General features: G+C 41.3%; 1 protein-coding gene across 1 annotated transcript; it reads right to left on the reverse strand.

Annotated features, from left to right (window-relative positions):
• Positions 1 to 3,271: 3,271 nt before the first annotated feature.
• LOC140349427 (uncharacterized) lies at positions 3,272 to 5,108 on the reverse strand. Its single transcript, XM_072435745.1, has 4 exons — positions 4,742 to 5,108; positions 4,325 to 4,659; positions 3,796 to 4,215; positions 3,272 to 3,681 (listed from the first exon to the last, which is right to left on the reverse strand). Exons 1-4 carry the CDS (start codon positions 4,851 to 4,853, stop codon positions 3,646 to 3,648), a joined length of 903 nt encoding a protein of 300 aa, XP_072291846.1. The 5' UTR covers positions 4,854 to 5,108; the 3' UTR covers positions 3,272 to 3,645.
• Positions 5,109 to 23,330: the final 18,222 nt, after the last annotated feature.

Below are 23,330 nucleotides of genomic sequence, written 5' to 3' on the forward strand. Positions count from 1 at the left end.
GTCTGAGCAGGGACTCCCAGACTTACCTCTCCTCAGACACTTCTTCCAACTCCTCCGGGGGGATCCCAAGTTGTTCCCAGGCCAGCTAAGAGACATAGTCTCTCCAGCGTGTCCTGGGTCTTCCCCGGGGCCTCTTCCCGGTGGGACATGCCTGAAACACCTCGCGAGGGAGGCGCCCAGGGGGCATCCGGAACAGATGCCCGAGCCACCTCAGCTGGCTCCTCTTGACGTGGAGGAGCAGTGGCTCTACTCTGAGCTCCCCGCGTGTGGAAATTCATTTTGACCGCTTGTATCCGCGATCCTGTCCTTTCGGTCATTACCCAAAGCTCATGACCATAGGTGAGGGTAGGAACGTAGACCGACCGGTAAATCGAGTGCTTTGCCTGTCAACTCAGCTCCTTCTTTACCACAACAGTTCGATGCAGCGATTGCGTCACTGCAGACGCTGCATCGATACTTGAACTCCTCTACTTGGGGCAAGGACTCCCCAGCCACCTGGGGAGTGATCTTTCCTTTGGCTCACGTCAACAACAAACAGCTTTATGAAGAAAACAGGTGTTAACAGGTAGGATAACTCTCTGGCACTACCTGTCTCCTCGTGTCCCTGTTTTACCCCAAAAAGTGGTCAGTGGTGTGGTCGATAGTGTGTAATGGACCGTTCACACACGCACGCACACATTTATTTGTTTGTTAAATCTTAAATATAATCAACACATTTAAGTTAAATGTGTAGTCTAACCTGTCATTGACTGAAACGATTAAGTAGTTTGTGAGTAAATTGAGTAATCAAATTACAAAAACGATTGAATGATTAGTTTAAATATTACTATTATAATAATTATGATGATCATAATTGTATCGATTAATTGAATCATCTTTGACATCCCTGATTACAATGATAATAATCCTCCGGTTCAAAGACAAAAATCTAAACTATTGCACCACTACAAAATATCCTTAATTCATCTGATCTGACAGACATCAAAATAAGGTACTGAATGCTAAGACAAAGTTACATTTGCACACTTGCTTATTTCCCTTTGCATACTCGGTCTATCAGAGTACAAACACACAATCCCCATGTCAAATACACGACAAGTGACTAAGCATACATTGTCTCAGTCAAGCAATGCTACAATACAAAAAGTAAAGAAAAGAGCAGAGAATCTTTCCACATTTACATCCGCCTACTGATACTGAATGTGAATTACCATAAATCAGTGTTTTCCGTCGTATAATCTAGTACAGAACCTTACTTGGTGCTTTGTAATTCTTGTCTGCATTGGTTTTGGGAAAAAGTGCACAAGAGTATAGTTTTCTTTTGGATAATGAATGCACACAAGAGACAACCTTCCACATTTGTATCTAAAATTGGTTTACACAGGAGATTAGACACACCAAAGCCTCTAGCCCACAAAGAGAGAACACAAACAATTCCCAAACTGTCTCTACATCATCGGCAACAACACCTCAACTGTACATCGACTGTCAAGGACTGTGTGCAGCACGAGAAGAGATGTGAAGAGCAAGTTGTAAAAGTGCCTGCTCTATGTAACTGTAACTGCCTTTTCAATGCAACAAATCCTTGGACATTGTTCCGAAGCAGGTCTCAGGATATAAACGTTTTAAAGCAGCAAATAAGCTCTACGTTTAGTGGAGAGAGTGGAGAGAGTAGAGTGAGTGCATTATGGGGGCGTTCCCTGAAGCCTGGCCCTGCACCACGGTCAGCTGTGGTGTTCATGCACAAGAGGAGGGAGGTGAGGTCCTGGGGGAGACATGAGAGCAGATTATCACCTCCGCTCAGAGATAAACAGCAGCCATCATGGAGGGACAGAGAGAGCGAGAGAGAGAGAGAGAGAGAGAGAGAGAGAGAGCGAGAGAGAGAGAGAGAGAGAGAGAGAGAGAGAGAGAGAGAGAGAGAGAGAGAGAGAGAGAGAGAGAGAGAGAGAGAGAGAGAGAGAGAGAGAGAGAGAGAGAGGGCAGCAGCAGCAGAGGTTTGGAGTGTGTCCAGCTCAGATGTCCCGCGTGTGTGTCAGGAACTGGGTGTCCATGCGACGTGCTTGGCGTGGTGATCTGGAGTGAGTGACAGAGGCTAAATTACAACATGGCTGCTTATTCCTGCACTAATCAGCCGCAGTTATTTGATAGGACTTGAAGGTTTTGAAGGTGTGTCTTTTGGTTCCGTTCCAAACAATGATAAGATTAGAGATGAGCACAGTTGCAAGGCTGCAATTGACCAAAAATCTTATAGTACCCTCCGGATCAATTAGTGTAATTTTCGGGCTATAGAGCGCTCCTGAATAAAAGCAGCGCCAACAAAATTAACAAAGAAAAAATATATTGTACATGTACGGGCTGCACCTGTCAATGAGACGCAGATGCCCACGTTGTTACATGAGATACTTACACATATTGTACACGGTAGTGATGCGCCGATTGTCTTTCGAAACAGGGGTCTCGCGGTGCACCCGTGGTCAGCTGTGCCTCGGGTCTAATTAAACCAATTTCTCAGTGAATATGAGTTGGATTGTAAATAAAACACACAGCATTATCAAGCTTAACAAACAGAAAACACATCACAGCTGTCCCTACCGTCCCCTCTGTCCTTGATTACTCTGTGTGAGCTGATTTACCTGTGTCTGTGTTTCCCCATCTGGTTCAGCTGCTCCTGAGCTTATGCTGAGTGAGTGAGTGATTGTAACATCAGATATTTACACAAAAATATGTGACTGAACGTGGCCAATCCAGTTACATGTCTACCTGGAGACATTTTGAGTTATTCATAGATTCTGAAAGTGTGAATTCAAAGCTTTCCAATGATGTCTCACTCATGTAGATCTGATAATATTTGAGTAAGTTGTGGTCATTTGAATGTATACAACTCTCAAACCCATTCACTGAGAAAACGGCTTCCAAAGTTTCTCACCGGAGTGAGCCCAGAGTCACAGGGGGCGGGGCTCATTTGCATCTCATTGAGATAAGCCCTCCCCCCTATCACACTGACACCACCTCCCCCTACAGCTGTCACTGAAGACTCAAGAGGAGTGTTGTTATTGATGGTAACTGGACTTGAATCAGAATTAGAAGTTACTATATTAAAATGGAAATACTTGGATTACAAAAGGCCCTGAATAGAATCAAAGAATCAGAATGAGAATAGGGTTCATTGCATTTGTCGGTAAACATAATTCACAGGTGATTCAGTGCACCAACAATGGTGCACTGAATGATTCAACACAAACAACAAAAGATAAGATAAGATAGCCTTTAATGTTACAACGCAGTAGATGCAGGGGGAAAGGACAGATAATTTATAGGAAGTTTAAAAAACACCCTCAATAGAAGAACTCTTATAAACAGATGCCAGGGCCAGGTATACGAACTGCAACATATGAGATAATAGACATCATAGGTACACCATCAGAGTCCAATTACGTCCGCAGCCTCTTTTGCACATTCGTCTTCTGTGCTGTGACTCTCGGCGCTGGGCATGTGATGTCTTTTGCCTCGTCAGCACAGAAAGGCCTGATTTTTTCATGCAGGTAGGTCTGCCTGTCAATGTTCAATCCAGGTGGGACCAGGACATGGAGATTGTCAACCGGAGGCAGAACAGCTGTAGTGCGTAGTAGCTGAAATTCCACTGGTTCACAGGTGACTGTCAGGAGAGCTGTTTTCCACTACCTGATGACAAGGGCGACAATGTAAAAAAAAATTAGAACAGAAGAAAAATATCTGCACTGAAGTTTTGCCAGGCTAATGTTTACACATTACAGTAGTCAAATAACATAAACTAACCTCAGCGATGTCTTCCAAAGTGTCAACCCTGGTCTTCATGTATGCTTGCTTGATAAGTCCAAAGCCACAATCAGGGGAGAATTTCGTGTGGCCAGCAATGAGGAAGTGGATGTCCATTGTGTGGTGAAGCTTGTGTCCAACACGCCAGGCAGCATACCACAACATGAAATTGTTTTTGTTTTGGCCACTGCAGTTGTCACAATGAAGATCCACGTATTTTTCTCCAACCCCGAAGTTGTTGAAGAAATGATGCATGTAGCTTATGACTTCATTGCTTCCCTTACTTGACGACATGCCTTCGTCAATCAGGAAATTGACCTGCTTCTGCATCCCTTCACAGGAGACACCAAAAAGGCCACATTTTCGTGGAGTCAGGAAATACATTGGCCCCGGCTGCAGAGGGTTTGAGGGAAAGTGTATCTGTAGTTGACAGAGAGAGAGAAAGGAGATTAGATTAATACATATGACATTTGATTAAGACGTATATGTCTCTATAATTGCTATTCTGCATTTGCACTATTAGTAGTACCTGCTGTGCAAAGTCGAAGCTGTAATGCATCCTGATGTCTTTGCTTGCTGGCGGTGAGGGTCCGAAAGACAGCACATTAGATTCTGTTGTCAGTCTGCAGGCAGCAATCAAAGTGTTGTAAAAAGTCCTCTCACTTTGCACAAGGGCAAGATGATGCACTTGCTTCTGGACAACTTCAGATTTTCTTTCATCTGGGACATTTGCACTTCGTATCAGCTGCTCGTTGTTGCTCTGACACTGCCAACAGAGATCTGTGCGTGGCCTGCAGCTTCTGATGTGTGGGAGAAGCTGTTTCCACAGTGATCTGAAGCTTGATTTACAAACTGCAGGCTCACCTAAAAAACAGATGTTGCTTATGGTTAATTATACTCTAATCATTAAAACATGAAAATCACCAAAATAATGTTTTACACTTACCAAGCTCCTTAGCAGACTTCACGTAGAGACGCCAAACTGAGGCCTTAGTCACATGGGTTGGGAGCAACTTCACATGCCAGTCCTTATGGCCAGGATGTCGACCAGGTAGCATTATGGAATGGACTTCTGCATAGTTTTTGATAAACTCTACAACGGTGTGGATGACTTCATGGCTGATGAACCTGCGTGAACGTGGCTGTGGCTGTGCACGCTTCTTCCTCAACCGTGGTGTTGCTCCATTTTCATCATAGTGTTTAATTATGTCAGTCAGGGTGTCTTTGCCAATTCTGAAAAGGGGGAAAAAAAGGATTAGGGTTGACAGTAATATGGGAATAACACGCTTCACGTGGCTAGCTAGCTTGTGATATCATGGCTCACCAGGTTTAGACCAAAACAGGCACTCACAACACAAACACGACCACAACAGCACACCAAAACATAACTTTCAAGCGTGTTTGTGATGCCATTTATTCTGCATTATTCACATTCTGACGTTTACGTCGTATTTAAGACTTAAAACGCGGAGGAGCGGAACACGGCCGGGGCTAGCGGCGCTACGTGGCTAGCTAGCTTGTGATGGCTCAACAAAACAGGCACTCACAACACAAACACGACCACAACAGCACACCAAAACATAACTTTCAAGCGTGTTTGTGATGCCATTTATTCTGCATTATTCACATTCTGACGTTTACGTTGTATTTAAGACTTAAAACGCGGAGGAGCGGGACACGGCCGGGGCTAGCGGCGCTACGTGGCTAGCTAGCTTGTGATGGCTCAACAAAACAGGCACTCACAACACAAACACGACCACAACAGCACACCAAAACATAACTTTCAAGCGTGTTTGTGATGCCATTTATTCTGCATTATTCACATTCTGACGTTTACGTTGTATTTAAGACTTAAAATGCGGAGGAGCGGGACACGGCCGGGGCTAGCGGCGCTACGTGGCTAGCTAGCTTGTGATGGCTCAACAAAACAGGCACTCACAAAACAAACACGACCACAACAGCACACCAAAACATAACTTTCAAGCGTGTTTGTGATGCCATTTATTCTGCATTATTCACATTCTGACGTTTACGTCGTATTTAAGACTTAAAATGCGGAGGAGCGGGACACGGCCGGGGCTAGCGGCGCTACGTGGCTAGCTAGCTTGTGATGGCTCAACAAAACAGGCACTCACAACACAAACACGACCACAACAGCACACCAAAACATAACTTTCAAGCGTGTTTGTGATGCCATTTATTCTGCATTATTCACATTATGACGTTTACGTCGTATTTAAGACTTGAAACGCGGAGGAGCGGGACACGGCCGGGGCTAGCGGCGCTACGTGGCTAGCTAGCTTGTAATGGCTCAACAAAACAGGCACTCACAACACAAACACGACCACAACAGCACACTAAAACAGGCGTATTTAATATTAATCATTACTTACGCCATGAGGAACAGGAAAGTACTTCTGCAGACTTCCGTGCCTCATATGAAAAAGCTTGTCCGGGCAAACTTGCGCTTCTTCTGGGGCTTTTTCGTGGACGTCGTCAGCTCAGAAGTTACGACAGAACGTCTGTTTGCTTCCATATGTCCGATAATCCTCATATCCTGCCACTCTCTTTCTGCTGCTAATGAGTCGCTCCGTAGCTTGTACATGAGTTCTGGAGTGAGTTTCCCGCTACACGATTTGCTTGAGAGTAGAGAATTTTCTTTTCTTCTTGAGTAACATTTGCAGTCAAAGTTACGGAGCGATAGCAGAAGGATCCATTTTTCAACTAATGTTACACAGCGCGTGTTGCTCCCTGTGTTGCTGCTTATCAAGTAGCCATGCGGCTGGCGGCTCAGCCCATTGGCTGACTACAATAGCGCAGCTGTTCATATGGAAATGCGGTCACACCCCTCTGCACGTCCAGAGAGCGCCCGAAAACACCACATTTTAAACGGCTTTATTTATGCTTTTAATGCTGCAAATACTGTTATCTGATACATCGAATGGCTGGTCCATATCTTCAACTAGCATGAAAATGCTGTTTTTCTCAGTTTCACCGAGGCCGACATGGTCCGACAATTCCGGTGGCGAGTCACATATGTCCCATGGTAGAGATGCACAGGTTGTCTTTTTATATCCGCCCATAGTTTGTAAACTTGTCCTGCAGCAGGACCAAAGACATAGTTCTCAAGAATAAGTCGATGTAATCCATCCTTTGTCCAGGAGTGGTCTATGGTAGAAAAGGTCTCAAAGGTAGTCTTTGGTAGTCAAAGGTAATCTTGACACAGAATTTAATAAAGCTTCAAACTCTAGGACAGAACTATCAAAAGAAGGAACTCTCAAAATGTTCTTGTCCCTCTTGAGTTCTTGTCCACATCTTGCAGGACAAGTGACTCTTGTTCATTCCATTACAGTTTAGCCAACAACGCCTTGCCAAGTCAATCCTCGTGTTGCTGTGCTCGTCCTTAAGGAATTTACTTTCTAATCCAGCTTGCAATTGGTGGCATCTGCGACGTCCACTATGCCAGGATTCTCTCGTCTGCCTCTAAACACACAGAGACGCGGAGCAGCATCTGTTCAGACCAAACAAAGCCAGCAACCACAAGTGCAGCTGGGAAGTCATTGAAACTAGTGAACTTTTTATCTTAACACTCTCATCAGAGAAGATGCTGTAGGGCCAAAGGAAGAATGTCAAATGCAAGCAATGACACAACAAATGACACATGACCCATGTGAAGTTCTAGGAGGTGGGCCATTGGGTGTTTATAGATTCTAGAACGTGATGATATCATACTCCCAGATGGGGTTTATGTATTTTGCCATAAATGATCTAAAAGATAAATGGACAAATGCTTAAATCTGATGGTTTCATTCATTTCATAACTATAATCCTTTATTTTCTCCATGTGTGGACAATAAAGGATTATCGTATCTTATATATTTAGGACTATGTATCATCCCTATGTTGTCTCTGTGTCTCTCTGTGTCTCATTCTGTGTTCTTACTGTGCTGTTCTATGTCAAAACAACACTATCACAATTGTAATCATTTCAGTGCTAAAACAGGGTATGTTGCTAACAAGTGTGCTGACACCTAGTACAACAGTTCTCAGTACAAGCAGTCACCCCTCCTTTTGAATAACCTTCTTTATGAACAATTAGTCCAGAAGTATTTAAAAATTTAAAAAAAAAATTTAAATAATAGGTACAGTATTTTCTTAACTTCTCTTATGAGAAACTCAAAGTTCAAGAACACCATTTATTGAAGTAAATTCCTGAAGTAAAAAGCATCCAAAATGACAAATCTGTTGTGGTATTAGTTCATATTCCTTATGCTAATTTCAGTAAGTCTGCATGCTCCATGGGGTAATACAGCACAGGATTTACAGCAGATAAAAGCATTAAATTTTCACTCCTAGTGCCGGATTTGAATGAAGTTAATAGAAAGGCAGGAATGGCACAGTCTGGGGAGAATAACAAAAGGGTGAAGGGGAAAAGGCTGGGTATGATAAGTGTGGACAGGGAACACTGAGCAGCAGATGAAGTGTGTGTGCATGGAAAACATAATTAGTCAGAATGGATGTGGTAGGCTGCAGTGCGGAGGACAAAAGCCCACGCCACACTCTCAAACACAGACTGAAGACTAAAGCAGTCCAACCATTCCCCTCCTTAAGGCCTGATCCACATTTTGAGGAGGGATTATGTGCACTGAGAAGCTATAAAAACCTCTCACATAGTTTTAGAGCAGTGAATCGATGGAGTGGAGAGACCAGACTTCCACTTCTGTCACATCAAATGAACTTTTATGGATTGATGTTAAAAATGACAAAAGCGAGCAATAAAGCAGATAAAATGACTCTTTCTTGGTGGTTTTGTTTAAGGCTGCGTGTTTTTAAGATCCCAATGTAAGCTAAGGGTTGTCAAAGGCTAAAGCAATAATAATAATAATAATAATAATAATATCAGACAATTATATAATATCTACACATCCATGTTCTTTTCAAACCTTTATTTGTCATTGCATAATATTGTCAACTGCTGTATTGTATCGGTGGCACAACCTTTTTTTTTTACATTTTACAATTTTTTCCCCCCATGACTTTATGTTTTATTGCTTCTTTTGTGCAGTGGCTGTGGTTGCAAACTAAAACTCTTGCTCTCACTGTGCACAGCGTTACCTTCTGCACTTGGGCCATACACACGTCACCTTGTGTGTTCGGGCTGCTGCAGGCCACACTTTGTGTTTGACCTGGTGAGCCCGGCAGGCCTCTTTTCCTTTGACCAGGTTAGGTACGTTTATGCCTTGTGATGTTGGCTCACAAAAAAATGGATGACACAAAATGCACCGACGATTAAGGATGGTTCTGACATCATAAAGATAATCACATACGGATTAAACATGGAAATGGACACATTTTACATAAACTAGATTAAACTGGACTCATATCATGGGTTTTGTGTGCCTCAATCTTTCTTTTTTTTTCTTTCTTTTTTTCAATCTTTCTTTTTGTCAGGACCTGAACATTTTCTTTTTTTTCTTTCTTTAAAAAAAAAATGTTTATTATTACTTCTCTATTCATACATTTGAATTGTGTTTTTCTTCGTCCACCTGGGTTGTCACATAGATTTGAGTTCAATGTTCTGCATGGAGCACACTTATAATAATTAAATGTACTTTTGTTATAGGTTCTGCTTGAGTCTTGAGCACCATTTGGCCATATCCATGAGCCCTTGCAGGTGCTGAGCTCAACACAAATCCTCACTGGTGAATCGCAGCTGAGCCCTGGCCACAAGGCTCACCCTCTGACCAGGCTCCTCTCACACTCACTCGCTCCTCTCTCATTCGCTCTCTCTCTCTCTCTCTTTCTCTCTCTCTCTCTCACTCACTCGCTTTTCCCTTTTCTTTATCCTTTTTCCATGCATCAGGCCAGGCTAATCAAGGAGATGGACAAAACCATGTGTCAGAAAAGTACTACACCAGCGCATGTACAATGTAATAGCAGTCGGGGTCATGTACAACTAAACCTGTACGTGAATGACTACTGGTACGTATTTTAAACAGAATTAAGAAACTCACCACTGTGGGTGTCTTGTGGGTTGTCGTACTTTTGTTTACTGTCCTCTACTTCAGAAAATCTGTGAATGGAAATGGGATATAATACTACTGGGTTCACTCTGCCCATCACCATGGCATCAATTTAATGATCAAATGCATCAATTTATTTCAGTATGTTCATGTAGCAAAGTAGAAAAAATATGAATAATTATAACAACAATAATCCTCTCAGTACATTTGGTATATTTGAGTAATAATAAAGCAGAGGGCAAAACATTTCTATTAAATGTAAATGTAAACACCTTTTGATCGTTGGTCCATATTAAAATGCATAGTTGGTTGTTAATAGTGAGAGAGTACAAATGTGAGGTTTAGTTATCAAATTATTGCTTGATAATTAAAGAGGAATATATTAGGGGTGTTCAGGACGTATCACCAAAACAAGTATATTTTAAATTTAGGATCTTCATATGAGGTGCTTGATGCATTTAGCCTGTGCTTATCTTTACAGCCGTTTGGTGAAATGTTTTGCCAGATTTACAACTTGGAAACACTTGCATGCTGTTGACCACCGTCTGCTTTGGCCGCGCTCTGTCCCGGTGCAGTTCTCTGTCCCTCAGTGTGCGCGTGTGTGTTCACTGATTGCAAGTACCAACTTTAACCAGTTTCTGACCTTATGTGTCTTCTTAAAACCACTGAGATACAATACCAACTGTCCAGAGAGATGGCTCTAACCTACAACTTCTGTGCCTCAGATGGACAATAGTTCTCATAGACTCAAGACAAGTCAGATTGTCTTGCCAATACATTCCGGGAACAAGTTGCTTTGACATTATTATTAGTACACATGTTGGTGCATGTGAGAAGGACAACTCCTGAATGATAAATCGCTAGTGCTCGGTGGCTCTGTGTCATTTGTTTTTCCGCCTCACTTGAAAATCTCAGAAGAAAATATCCCTGCATTATTTAGGTTTGCGCTTGATAAGGGCAGAAATGAGATATAGCTTGTGGAAGCATGTCTTGGCAGGGACATTAATACTGCGAGCGCTACACACGGGCGGTCGTCTGATTCTGCTCTTCAAAATTGGAAACTGAAAAATAAAGTATAAAGGCGGTGATTCATCGGACCAGATAGAACAGAAGGAGATAGTGAAGGATAAGGGCCAGCTCAGAGCGGTGGCAGATAACAACAAATTGGATAGTCCTGTGTGTACAGGGTCAGGTGATTGAGAGCCGAGGAGTTAGATGAGAAGTGTAGAACAGGCAGGCAGTGGTGAGTAAGCAGCAGATTTATCCTCTATTGCATTTTTAGAAACCAAGGGAGTCCTGTTGTCGCCCACATCGTCCTCCGCAGAAAGACTACAAGGATAGAGCTACGCAAAGCCAGCTTCTCCATAGGTTTATCTCCACAGGTTTAACTCATCATCCGGCTGACAGGCGAGCTGAGAAGCAAAGATGTCTGAATCCTACTTCTCTCTGGCTGAATCATGTTGCAGATGGGGCAGGCCCTCTCCTGCGGCTTTGATTCCCCCCAAAAGGCCGACGCGCTGACGGATGGGCCCCAGTCGTACCCGTCGGCCCATTTGTCTTCCAGCCAACTCTATTGCAACTTCTACAACTCAATACAGATCTGGCAACCCGGTCCGGGTAAGAAACTCATATTTACAGATGCTCCAGACACAGGTACAAGTAGATAGTACTTTAAAGTAGTGTTCACAATGTTAGGAGCTAGTTAAGTTAGCTGTGGTACAAACTCGTTACTGGATTTCTTACAGTATTGCCAGTGTCCGATTCTTGGTGGAGAAATATTTACTGATAGATATACTTTAATAATCCTTTATCCTATAATACTAATTCTTATCTTATTTCTTAATAACCCTATAATTATTTTGTTACAGCAGCTCATTTCTGATTAATTTCACACTTATTAAAATAGTGCCAAAAAAGATATAAGCACTGTCTTATTGCAGCAGGAACAAAAGTCTTTCAGAAGTGCTCAGATTTGCACTTTGGTGCAATCAGTCACTGAATGAGCTGCTGTTTGTCCAGCCTGTTCCTGTCTGCAGAGCATCCTCCTTCTCCCCAGCAAGCGGCCACAAAAAACAGGGCATTAACTACTACTGTGAACAGACGTTCCACAGCAAGGAGGGGCAATGTTGAAAGATCACAAGTTTCACTTTTAGAAATGGTAGCAGGAGTGTTACTGTAACACAGTGGAACCCCAAACTACGGCCTGCGGGCCGCATCCGGCCCGCTGGGCCTTTCAATCCGGCCCGCCAAGCTTGTCCAAGTTATATTAAAAAATAATTTTAAATTATTTATTTTTTATTTTTTTTTGCAAATGTCGGAGTCAAACTCATGATACTGTGGCTGGCCATTCACTTTACCTTTCGCCTGTAATGCCCACATTTCCCCAAGAGATGACACTGTTCCCTCTCTATAAGATCTATGACGAAATCTATGCAGAAAATTGGGGCCAATCAAGCAGGAAGCGCAAGTGTTTGACACACTGTAGATCTTGTGGACAGTAGAAGCACTGTCCAGGGGACACGTTGTGTTCTCTACATTTTTAGTTTCAAAACGCTGCGTGTTTTATTACAATCAGAATCATATTCACTGAGAAATTAGTCTTATTAGTCCCACAGCGCAGAGCGGACCGCGGCCCGGGGCGCAGCGCGGGGTGCGGGCATGTTCAATAGACAACTGGCGTGTCACTATTGTGTAAATGAGACTTTCTTGGCCAGACCTGACTCATGAGTCAAAAGACACATGTGCATCATTATCTGGACCATTTTCTGTGTAAATATCTCATGTCACAGTAACACTCACTCGATGAGTACGCGCTCAGGAGCAGATGATCCTGATGTGAAGACACAGGTAAATCAGCCACACAGAGTAATCAAGGACAGAGGGGACACTAGAGACAGCTGTGATTTGTTCTAAAGCGGGTCTAAAGCAGGACTAAAGCGGACCGCTGCTGCGCCGCGTGCGCCACGAGACCCCCGGTTTAAAATATCTCATGTTACAACGTGGGCACCTGCGGTTTATGACAGGTGCGGCCCTGTTAGTTTATGAATAATATCTAGAAATGGTCTTGAAGTGGCACATTTTGGAGCAGTTGATGAGCAGAAAGTCACAGCAAGAAGCAAAAGAAGCATCAACCCGGACGAAGTGTCAAAATGTTTGCATATTCTGGTGACATTTATTAAGATATTTTATTTATGGATATTAATCATTCCATGCTGTTACTACTAGATAATTTATGAGTAGAAGAAATGCTAATAAAAAAACGGTCCAACACTCTTAAACTTAACGACTTTTATGCTTCACTGAAGGAAACAAAACCTTCGGAGGACGTACAGAAGATGCTGGTCTTGTTTGGCTCGACCTGCTTATGTGAGACATTCAGTGTCATGAACATTAACAAAGCCCGTCACAGATCCAGCTTCACTGACCAACACCAAAGGATCGATCCTGAGAATTGCCACAACAAAACTTACACCAGACTTTGATGCAAAACAGGGAGATCAACAACACTGTTCCCACTGAAAATGAAGGTCAATTTTCCTGCTGTGTTTATTCAACTGAAATGTAATTAAGTTAATCATTATTTAATGCATTTGGAAAACAATTTGTACATTGAGCCTTGCATTTGTTTGCTTTGTTACAAGTTACAGGTCGAATCTTGCATGTAATTTATAGTAATTCATTCATTCACACAAACACGCCATATTTTCCTGGCCCGGCCCCTCGGCCAAATTTTAGAACCCAATGTGGCCCTCGAGTCAAAAAGTTTGGGGACCACTGCTGTAACAGACTAACTGCCAGCCTGCTAACACTGACGACAGCTAGAATTCATGGCTGAAACTATCTGAGAGGTTTATGAACAGGTTTATGAAGTGAGTCTCTGCAAATGAACTATCAGTGTATAGAAATGCACATAGTAACAAATTCTTAATACACAATTTATTGCAATCAAATTCAATTCAATTTTTTTTTGTAATGCCCAAAATCAAAACAGCAGTTCAAAAAGCAGCCTCAAGTTTTTTTGTTTTTGTTCATAAGAGTTCTATTAAGAGTGTGTTTTGAAACTTCCTATAATCTGTCTTTTCCTCCTGTTTGTACTGCGTTGTAACAATGAAATTTCCCCTTGTGTGGACATTAAAGGATTATCTTATCTTATCTTAAGGAGCAACAGTAAAAACAGATTAAACAATGTTCATAGGGACTTGGCAACGTCCCAGGCTCCCCGTCCTTAGACCCTCCTTCTCGGCCGGGAAAAACTAACAAACCTTTAGGAGAAAGAGGAGTTCCACAGTGAAGGAGAGACCGACTCCCTCAGACGGACCCGCATTTAAAGGGAATGGTCAAATCATAATTTGCAGATGAATATGATGTTGGTGTCATCTGCTCTGGTTGTAGGTGAAAAAAGTTTCTTGAGGCAGCATTGTGAAAAACAAAAATGCAGAATGCAAAATACAGAATCAATCATGTTCAGTGTTTAACAGATTGTTTCAATTCATTATATCAGAATGATGATATAAAACAAAACTTTGGGGGCTTCCTTGAATAGTGTCTGAATTGATTTTCTTCAAAGTCTGTGATCAGGATGCACAAAGGAGAAAAAATCAAAGAATGAAAAAATACCTAAGATGCTTGTGTTTAAGTCCTGAATATGTCTAAAGCTTGCAATACAACTTGTTGTTATGTTTAATATGTTCATCAAATTTGAGTCCAAACACAAACTTAAATACTTGGCTTTTTGGACATTATTGATAACTTCTTCTTGAACACCAAGTTAAAAAACAAACTTCCTGTTAAAACTAAAACAACTATAAGAATGTATTTTAAGAGTGAGGCATGAAGCTCGTAGCCATTTGGCAATTTTATCAAGTGCTTGATTAATGTGTGTGGCAAAAATGTAAATATAGTTCATGGACATTTTTTTATCCTCTTGTCAGACCATTGTCACATATTCAGAGCGTAATTGCCTCCTTGACATTGTTAAGCGACCTGCCTACAGTATTTAGACAGTGTGGTACACTTACACTGAGGATTTTCAGATGAATAGTCACAATTCTCGTTTAATAATCTCAAATCATTATGATGGTTCTGTGAAATGAAAAAGGGGAATACCATTCAAAAGTAAAGGCATTCATCACCTGAAAACCTGCACAATGCCTCCTCAGAATATAGATCTTGCCAAACCCGTATGTAAACACTGCTTACAAATACTAGGCATTGATCGAAACTGACCCGTCCATATGCAAGTCCAGCGAAGAGTTTAGAACATAAAGAGATGTTTGCGATATAGAAGCAACTGGATAAAGATCAAACCTTGGAGCCCATGCCGAATGCTTGAATAATGTGCCTGTGTAGTAGTTCCATGTGTCATTTTAAGAGTGCAAGACATGATTTTACCTTATCGGCCCCAAACCAATCAAAAAACTGGGCTTTTAAGTGTTTGCAAATCATCAATCCTTTAAGTCCAAATTAGTTCAACTCCAGTTACCTGAAGTAGAAGCATTGTATTTCTTCATATTTGGATGAAAGAAATACGTTTTTTTTGGACTAACACATGTGCCCAAGAATGCTGAACTACATTTAATGGTACAGGTTAAATCTAACACAGCTGGACTTACTTTGTATGAATAGCCAACAGTTGTATTCCCAACTCCCAGGAAGATTCTTTAGGGCTTGTGTTGTGACTGTGGCTCTACCTAGATGTAGACGTAGGTGGTGACCTTCCAGTGACCGCCACCAAGAAAGACCAAAGGTGCTAAAGAGCTGGAAGCGCAGTCCTTTGGGTCTATTCAGAGCCGCCCGCAAGGATCTTTCATACACGACCTCCTCCATACCTCTTTCAACCCAACAGGAATGTGTCCCTGATGTCAAAGGAGAGGCCTGTTGAGTCTAGACCAGCAGAAGAAAATGATACACATATACGTATACATATAGAGGCCACACCTGTCTATAAGCCGCAGGTATTTTTTTACACAGAAAGATGGTCCACTATAGTGATGAGCGGGTTTTCTTTTCATTGCGGGGCGGGTTGTAAAATGTAGACCGCCATAACGCATGACCACGCTCTTTGTATCTAAATTCAGTTCCTGGTTAGACCAATTTCTCAGTGAATATGGGTCAGATTGTAATAAAACATGCAGCATTTTGACATACTGAGAGCACTACTGTCCCCTCTGTGCTTGACTTCTCTGTCTGAGCTGGTTTACCTGTGTCTGTCTGTGTCTCCACATCTGGCTCTGCTCCGGCGCTTGTATTTAGCGAGTGAGCGAGTGAGCTAAAGAGCTTCCTAGAGCGCCCCTAGAGGCCGTTAGTCCGTAAAACTCTATAAATCATCGTAATATAGGCCGCAAGGTTCAAAGCCTGTAAAAAAAGCTTGTAGTCCGACTTTTACAGTATCTCATAACACTTCATTCATAACTGTTTTATTGCCAATATCCTATAGTTATCAAGATCCACTAGTGCTGTTGTCTTTAGTCGTGTACTCGTTCGGTCAGTGTTGTCTTAGTCAAGCAAAATTTGTATTAGTCAAAAACTATATTTATCGGAGTATAGAGATTTATATGAACCACAGCAGAAAGGAGATTAAATTGTGTCGAGTACAATCTGTCTGTTTACAGATAAATACACAGTTTATAATAGATTTCAGTATAATTAGAACTGTCTGAACGCCTTTGATCTAGTGGCCTCATTAGTGAACTTTGGGTCAGATTCATGATCAGAGAGATACTTTTTGAGGGCTTTCGCCAGCACAACACGTCGCCGCTGTTTAGTTAACTAGTCTGCTCAGAGCATGTCTTTGGTCAACCAAAAATTTCCACAACAGCCCTCCAGATATTCATTTATCTGAAAATTGCCAAGCCTTCATTTCGTCTTCACTCCAACGACATCAATCACTGCTTTGACATTCAGATCGGCAATGTCTGTTTGCTCTGTATACAAGTATCGCAGTATACGAGGTGCAGAAATATGAACCATATCAACAAAAACATATGACCAAGTTCTAAGACTCTCTGAAACATCATTTGCTTATGAGATCAAAGCCACGCAGCATAAATCTATTAGCACCTATGGGACGGTCTGGCTTTTGATTGAGTGTATATAATGACTGAAAAGATCATGAAAAACTCCAAGTGCAGCTAAAGTGATAGAATGACAGATGAGGTGAGAAAATGGCAGTGTACTTTTTTTTTTAATTGACACGTTTTATGGCTGATTCAAATGCGCCTGACTAATTATGGGGTAGCCACTTAAGCCTTTTTGTGCTCGGCTGAGAGACTGGAAGAGCGGTGATAGTGAAAGAGATGAGCACTATAAGGACTATGAGAGAGTGAGTTCAATCAGACACTCAGTAGATCTAATGTACACTGTTAGATGTCACAGCGTGTTTTTATAAAGAACTGCAAAATCCTGTGGAGAATATAAGTACGGAATTGTCCTTGAAGGGCCTATATTACAGACCCATCGCGTCAATACAAAGACAGGAAAAAAGGCTTTCAACAACTTTGCTTTCTCCCTGTGGAAAAAAAAAATAGAGATTTTTTTTAGTAAATTGTTTTATGCCTTTTTATGATCTTAAAGCACTGGTCAGGGACTACTCGCAGTGCCGATGCACTTGTTTTATATAATTTTATCCCATTGTATGTATAAATGTGTTTTTATGTATTGGTTAATTTTATTGAATGTCCCATTTGTGTTTTAGTGTCCTGTGTTTGTTTGTTGTTTATTTTGTGTTGTGTTTTAACAGGGACCCATGAACATGAGAACTATTCTATATACGGTACTATTGAGTTTACCCTGTATAGATAAATAAAATGAATAACGCATTTGAATTAAAAGCCCTAGCGTTAACGTGGCTCACATCAGATTGATCTGTGTCTCACATATCAGATCAGTCTGGGAAGGCTCTCGCCAGAAGCCATCGGGACATTAAAAAAATACTGATCGAAGCGTCACAACAGCGGATGAAGCTTAATAACCTAATTACGTAAGGGTTCAGAAAAGCACAGTCCTCTTTCTCATCCACAAATGAACAAAACCCATTGGGTGCACATTTTTGAAAGGCAAACTAATCCATAATCCTCCCAAAAAAGGCTGAAGTATGGCTTTCAGTGCTGCCATGTTTGTTTTGGTTTGAGTTGCTTTGACTTCCGCTCAAACCACAATGCTGCTCTGTGATTGGCTCCAGTCCCGCCGCCTGTGGCCCTGGGCCATTCTTAACAGTTTGTGAACTCAAAAAGTCACTAGAAGTAATCTTGCTGACATGGTTACCCCTGTTTAACTTTGTAGCCAAAAAATAGACTTCTACTTTTTTTTTTACATAGAAAACATTCCACAAGCGTCCTTACTGAGTGGACTTCTCCACAGACCTGACTCTTACTTGGCCTGAAGGGGCCTCCACCTGCTTGTCTCCATTGAAATGGCATAACCTATAATGTACGGCATAAATGTATCTATCTCTGTGGAGAATGTTCACAAGTCTGCTTTTACGTGCCACAACCAGAGTACCTGACTTTATTATTGTAAATTAGTCAATTCTGTATCTTCCCATAGAATGTATACTGTAAAAGAAAGACGTTGTTGCAAATTTAGTTTGCAGCTTGTAATTAAGATTTTTTGTGCTCGCAAACCCAAAGCGAGAGCCGTAAGCAGTGCTATGATTGACTGTCTTTCGCGGCCATCCAGTTTCACTTTGGCAAATGAACAAAGCAGTTCTAAAGCCTTCCACCTTTCTCAGTTTGAAAATCAGATGCTCCATCTCCATCCATGTAGAGCTGAATGAGTTTGAAAAAATAAAATAAAAGTCTCACATTTAACAGAAGATTGAAGTGTGGTCTGCTAAACTATTACAAGAGTTTGTAAAGGTCTAAACTAAAGGTTAAGTATTGGTTTGTAATCATTTCTACCCACAGGTTATTTTACAACAAAAAACAATTGTAAGGACATCCGGCTGTATAACCTCCATAGCTCCACAAGTGTTCTTCATGGACATGCAGACACACACCATGGCACCATATGTCCGTGACGGAGAACACTATGGCTTCTCCAGATGTGTATATTTGTATGTGCATATGGCAGTGTTTTTCTCATCAACTAGTCATCCTTAAACTGCCTCCCATTTGCTGGTCTGTTTTATTCCCCACAAAAAATCCTCCGGGGAAGGCTTAGTGAAGAAATACCTGTTGGATCCATTATAGGTAAGCAGACTATAAATCTGACGGTGACTTATAGAGACATGAAATCCACTCTGAGGTCTCTCGCTCGGCCACAATCAAACTATTAGAGGCTCAGCGAAATGGCAATTCAGTCCAGCGCTGAGTGCATAAATCACATCAAAATGCCATGCAGCGGTGGTCCCACTCATGAGGCTAGAGTTAGGACTGGACAATATATCGGCGCTAATATCGGTGTTGGCGATATTGGGGGAATATTTCATGCGTAGGTATTGGTCAAATAACTCTCCAATATTTAGCATTAATGTGTTTTCCATGCCGTTTCAGTCTCAGTGCCTCTGCGTCATTCCCAGTTTATCCTCAGCAGATTAAAGGTGTCTTTTTAAAATGATTAAAATTATTAAAATGAAGAGCAATGAAGCAAAAGAGGTGGCAATTCATGATTACATCACTTCAATGTTTTCTTTAATACTAGTAGTACATGGCCCCTGTCAAATAAACTAAAAATAAACTAGCAAATCTACTATTCTGATTCTCTATAGCCAAGTGAAATTAAGATGACAGAAGAAGTAACATAAATAACACCCAATAGTTATATCACTTGTCTTTCAGGAGCTCCAAACATTGCTGACCCTAACCCTTGATAGAGCACCAGTATCACATCCACACTTCATGAACATCTCAGTGTCGCTTCCATCAATTTTTTAAAGAATAAACCACATTTCTTGGAATTTTTTTACGTATACGATAGGTACAGGTGGGCTTAGTCTATAAGTAAACAACAACAACAACAAAACAACAAGAAAATAAGACGGTGACCGCGAAAATAGTCCAATCTTAAATGTCTGAATACCCCGGAAAATATGAAATAAAATAGAATCAAAAGATGGATAAAACCTATGTTAATATTTCCCACCCCTTGGACCAACCAGACTGCCTTGCATTTGTTAGCCGACAGCATTGGTTGTGGATCTTCCTAACATGGCGCTAGTGGTGGGACAGAGATGGAAGCTATGTTGGCTGCACGGTGACAGAAGGTGCCCACTCAATAAAGGCCACACCACTGTCAAAATATGTGCGCGCATTCATCACTCACGGCCCACTTTCCCAGCAGCCCCTCTGTGTGCACACCGCCAGGCCTGCTCATCCACACCTGACCGATGCATATTCATTCACTTCACGGGCATAAGAGCTGCAGACTGAGGCTTGCACCGTTGAACATTGGCAGAAGGTAAAGCATGTAAAGTCATATCCAGGTGTAAAACAGGCTTAGCTTTGGATGATTACCTGTAAAACACTGTCAGAGAGCTCTCCTGGTGTAGCTTCAGTAGCTTTAATTAAAATCTGTATGAGCAACTATTCATGTAGATTGTAATAGTAATGCAATTGTCACCTCTACATGTCAGACAAAAATGTATTACAATCACAGAAAATGTGCAATTTAAAATGTAGAAATCTGTTGATTGGTTGAAAATAAAAACGGTTGAAATAATAGATGCAATATAATTTCCTCTGCAAACAAACTATTCTATTTCCATGGACTCTTAAAACCTATATTAACCCATTAGACTTCTATAAACACGTTCTGAAAGACATGGTATATTTCAGTCTTGAATGCTCTGATGTGCACTGAAATCATCTTGATTTTAAAATATAGAATGTAAACGTCGTTGCAACTGCAAAACTCACATTTAAATAAATTGAAAATTCTCTATGACATTTAGAGAGTTGCATTGGATTATAAAGTATTTGGTTGATTAAATATTGACTTGGTGTGTACTTAGTGCAATGGACCATGACAGAGGAACATAAAGCAGCGCTTACATCGAATTATTAACATCACTCTAATCGCGAGCGTAAAGCTAATTTACTAAACTTAATATTCTAAATGTTCAATATGTCTATTACCATAAAATAAATGCATAGATGTTGTGTACACATACTCCAAACAGGGTTGCTCAAAGGGTTGGGAGACATGCCATAAAAAAAAATCTGTTTTCTTGGAATCAGATTATAATTTAATTCTTATCGTGATTCATGTAAACGTATATCTTTATAATGCCTTGAAGAGATAACAAATATTATCTGCTTCTTCAGAAAGTGTACGCTTAGTTGAAATTGGTTAAATCTGCCTGTCAATCACTCAGAGCTTTGCTGAGGCTGATCAAAAGGTGAAGTGGGGTTGAACACATGTCTTTGTTCAAGCAGAGCGGCATTCAATAGAAAATGAGTGAATCCAAGAGGGGATTTTTACCAAACTAGTATATTGTCACAGGAATGAGATCACAATTAGATTTTTAACCACCCTTATACCCAGCCCTAGTTGCTCTCACTCAAAACCAATGACCTTCTTTTTCTAAGCCCCAAGGTAACTATAGGTTTGAGTTACAGTCATTAAGGTGCATAGACGCTCCCCAGTAGGAAGAGCATAATATCCTCTATGCTGCACTTCACTGGCAGCACACAGACCACCCAGTTCTGAGGCGTTTGGCAGGGGGAGGTCATGAGAAGGACAAACTGACTTCAACAAGACACCTATGGCTCATGCCCTGCACTCACAACTCATTCATTAGGTTGTCTAGACACGTATTTACTGTAAACAAAGTGCTTTTGAGGACAAATAGGATAACAGAGCAGCCGCTGGAGATCTGATTAATCACAGCATCAGTGTCAGTGTGGATGGAGCCCGGGTCAACGCTGTGGGTCAGAAACAGCCCGTTTCAACATAAAATGCTCCAGTGAAAATGTATTGTATTGTTCAAGTGAGGCTTGTGTGACCAATGATTGTAATAAATATATTTATTCTTGAGGCAATTATAAATGTACTAAATAACATAGTCAATTATACAAAAAGTGAACTGGAGAATGAATAATTCTTATCTGTTGTACAACAAGAACAACATAGATGGGGTATACATATTGTAAGGTTTTAAATGATTATAGTATTTCATTACCACTGTATTAGGGCCGCAACAAACTAATATTTTTGTACACTCGTCAGCAATATTTTCTTTTTGATAAATCAAATAGTCAAACAATTATTTATATTGTACAGAGACCTTTAAAATACATTATCAGTCAAGAAAAGATTGAAATGGTGACTGAAGGAAAGAAAATATTTAGAAGAATGGGTATTATTGATGTTTTGACATTTTGATTTAATAATACCACTGTCTTAGTTTTGTTTTTGTGTATTTTTGTACAGTGCCTTCAGGACATAATCACAGTATTCATTTGTTCCACTTGTTATTCACAGAGTTATTCTATAGCCACTACTTTGTTATCCTGGCAGTTTTGCTAAGGGTATTTGTCTTGTTGGAAGATGAACCTTTGCCCCAGTCTCAGGTTCCGAGCTTGTTGGTGGAGGACTTAATCAAGGATGTCTCTGTTCACTGCTGCATTCATCTTTCTATCAATCCTGACTTTTTGCCCTGAAAAAACATCCCCAGGTTCCTGGTTTCCTCCAGATACAATATGATGCTTGCTATTCAAGCCAAAGGGTTAATCTTTGCATGAACAACTTTGTGAGACTTCCATTTTGCAGCTACTTGCCATGGCCATTAACAGCACATTAGTGCTGCAATGATTACTCGAGTAAATTGAGTAATTCGATTACAAAAAAGCGTTTATTATTTTATTGTCAGAAGTCACAAAACAGCAGGCAAGAATCCAATAGCACGACACAGGAAACAGTTCAGGTTTGGGGTATTTATTACCAGCAGAGATCAAACACGTAGCAAACAAATCCAGAATGGGGCAGGGAAAAAAGGTCCAAAGGCAGGATCAGAATCAGAATCAGGCTCAGAATCAGGCTCAGAATCAGGATAGCAGGTGCTGGGAGCTACAGAAACACACAAGACAATCTGGCAAAGAACAGAAGGAAATGAACCGGTGCATATACTGAGGTGGGGCAGGCCATGTGAATGCGAACAGTAATTAGTGCAGAGCAGGAGAGGGTGGCAGAGTCTGCTCTCTGATTGGCTGGCTGATGCTGAACACTGCAAGCATGCTGATTGGTGTAGTGGCACTGAAGGGGAGAGACAAATGAAAAAAACTAAAGCCTGGCTGAAGTTGTGACATTTATTGCCTTGATGATTTGCTTAATTTACACGTTAAATTAAAAGCACGTGAATCTGTGGCGCGTGGAGCACACGGAACGACTTGTGGCGCTTTTGTTTCCCACGGAGCTTGTTCCGCTGGGACCTGCAGCCGTTAAAGCTCAACCGTGGGCACAGAAGAGAGAGAGCGGTGTGTTTTAAACTCACGAGTGTGACTGGGAAGAGTTTGTTGTATGAAAGAGCACGGTGTTTCCCGAGCATGGATCTATTAGGTCCCGAGCTGCAACTCT

The sequence above is a fragment of the Eucyclogobius newberryi genome, unplaced genomic scaffold (genome assembly GCF_026437365.1).
Source record: "Eucyclogobius newberryi isolate DKJ021-1_F unplaced genomic scaffold, fEucNew1.0.hap1 SCAF_7, whole genome shotgun sequence".
NCBI lineage: Eukaryota > Metazoa > Chordata > Actinopteri > Gobiiformes > Gobiidae > Eucyclogobius > Eucyclogobius newberryi.

Bases quoted from the DNA above. Each gene is read 5' to 3' on its own strand.
- LOC140349427 (XM_072435745.1), bottom strand. From the start codon at position 4,853: ATGCTACCTGGTCGACATCCTGGCCATAAGGACTGGCATGTGAAGTTG. The intron at 4,660-4,741 runs GTAAGTGTAAAA...TCTGTTTTTTAG, and splicing joins GAAGTCTGCTAAGGAGCTTG to GTGAGCCTGCAGTTTGTAAA. The intron at 4,216-4,324 runs GTACTACTAATA...TGTCAACTACAG, and splicing joins GCTTCGACTTTGCACAGCAG to ATACACTTTCCCTCAAACCC.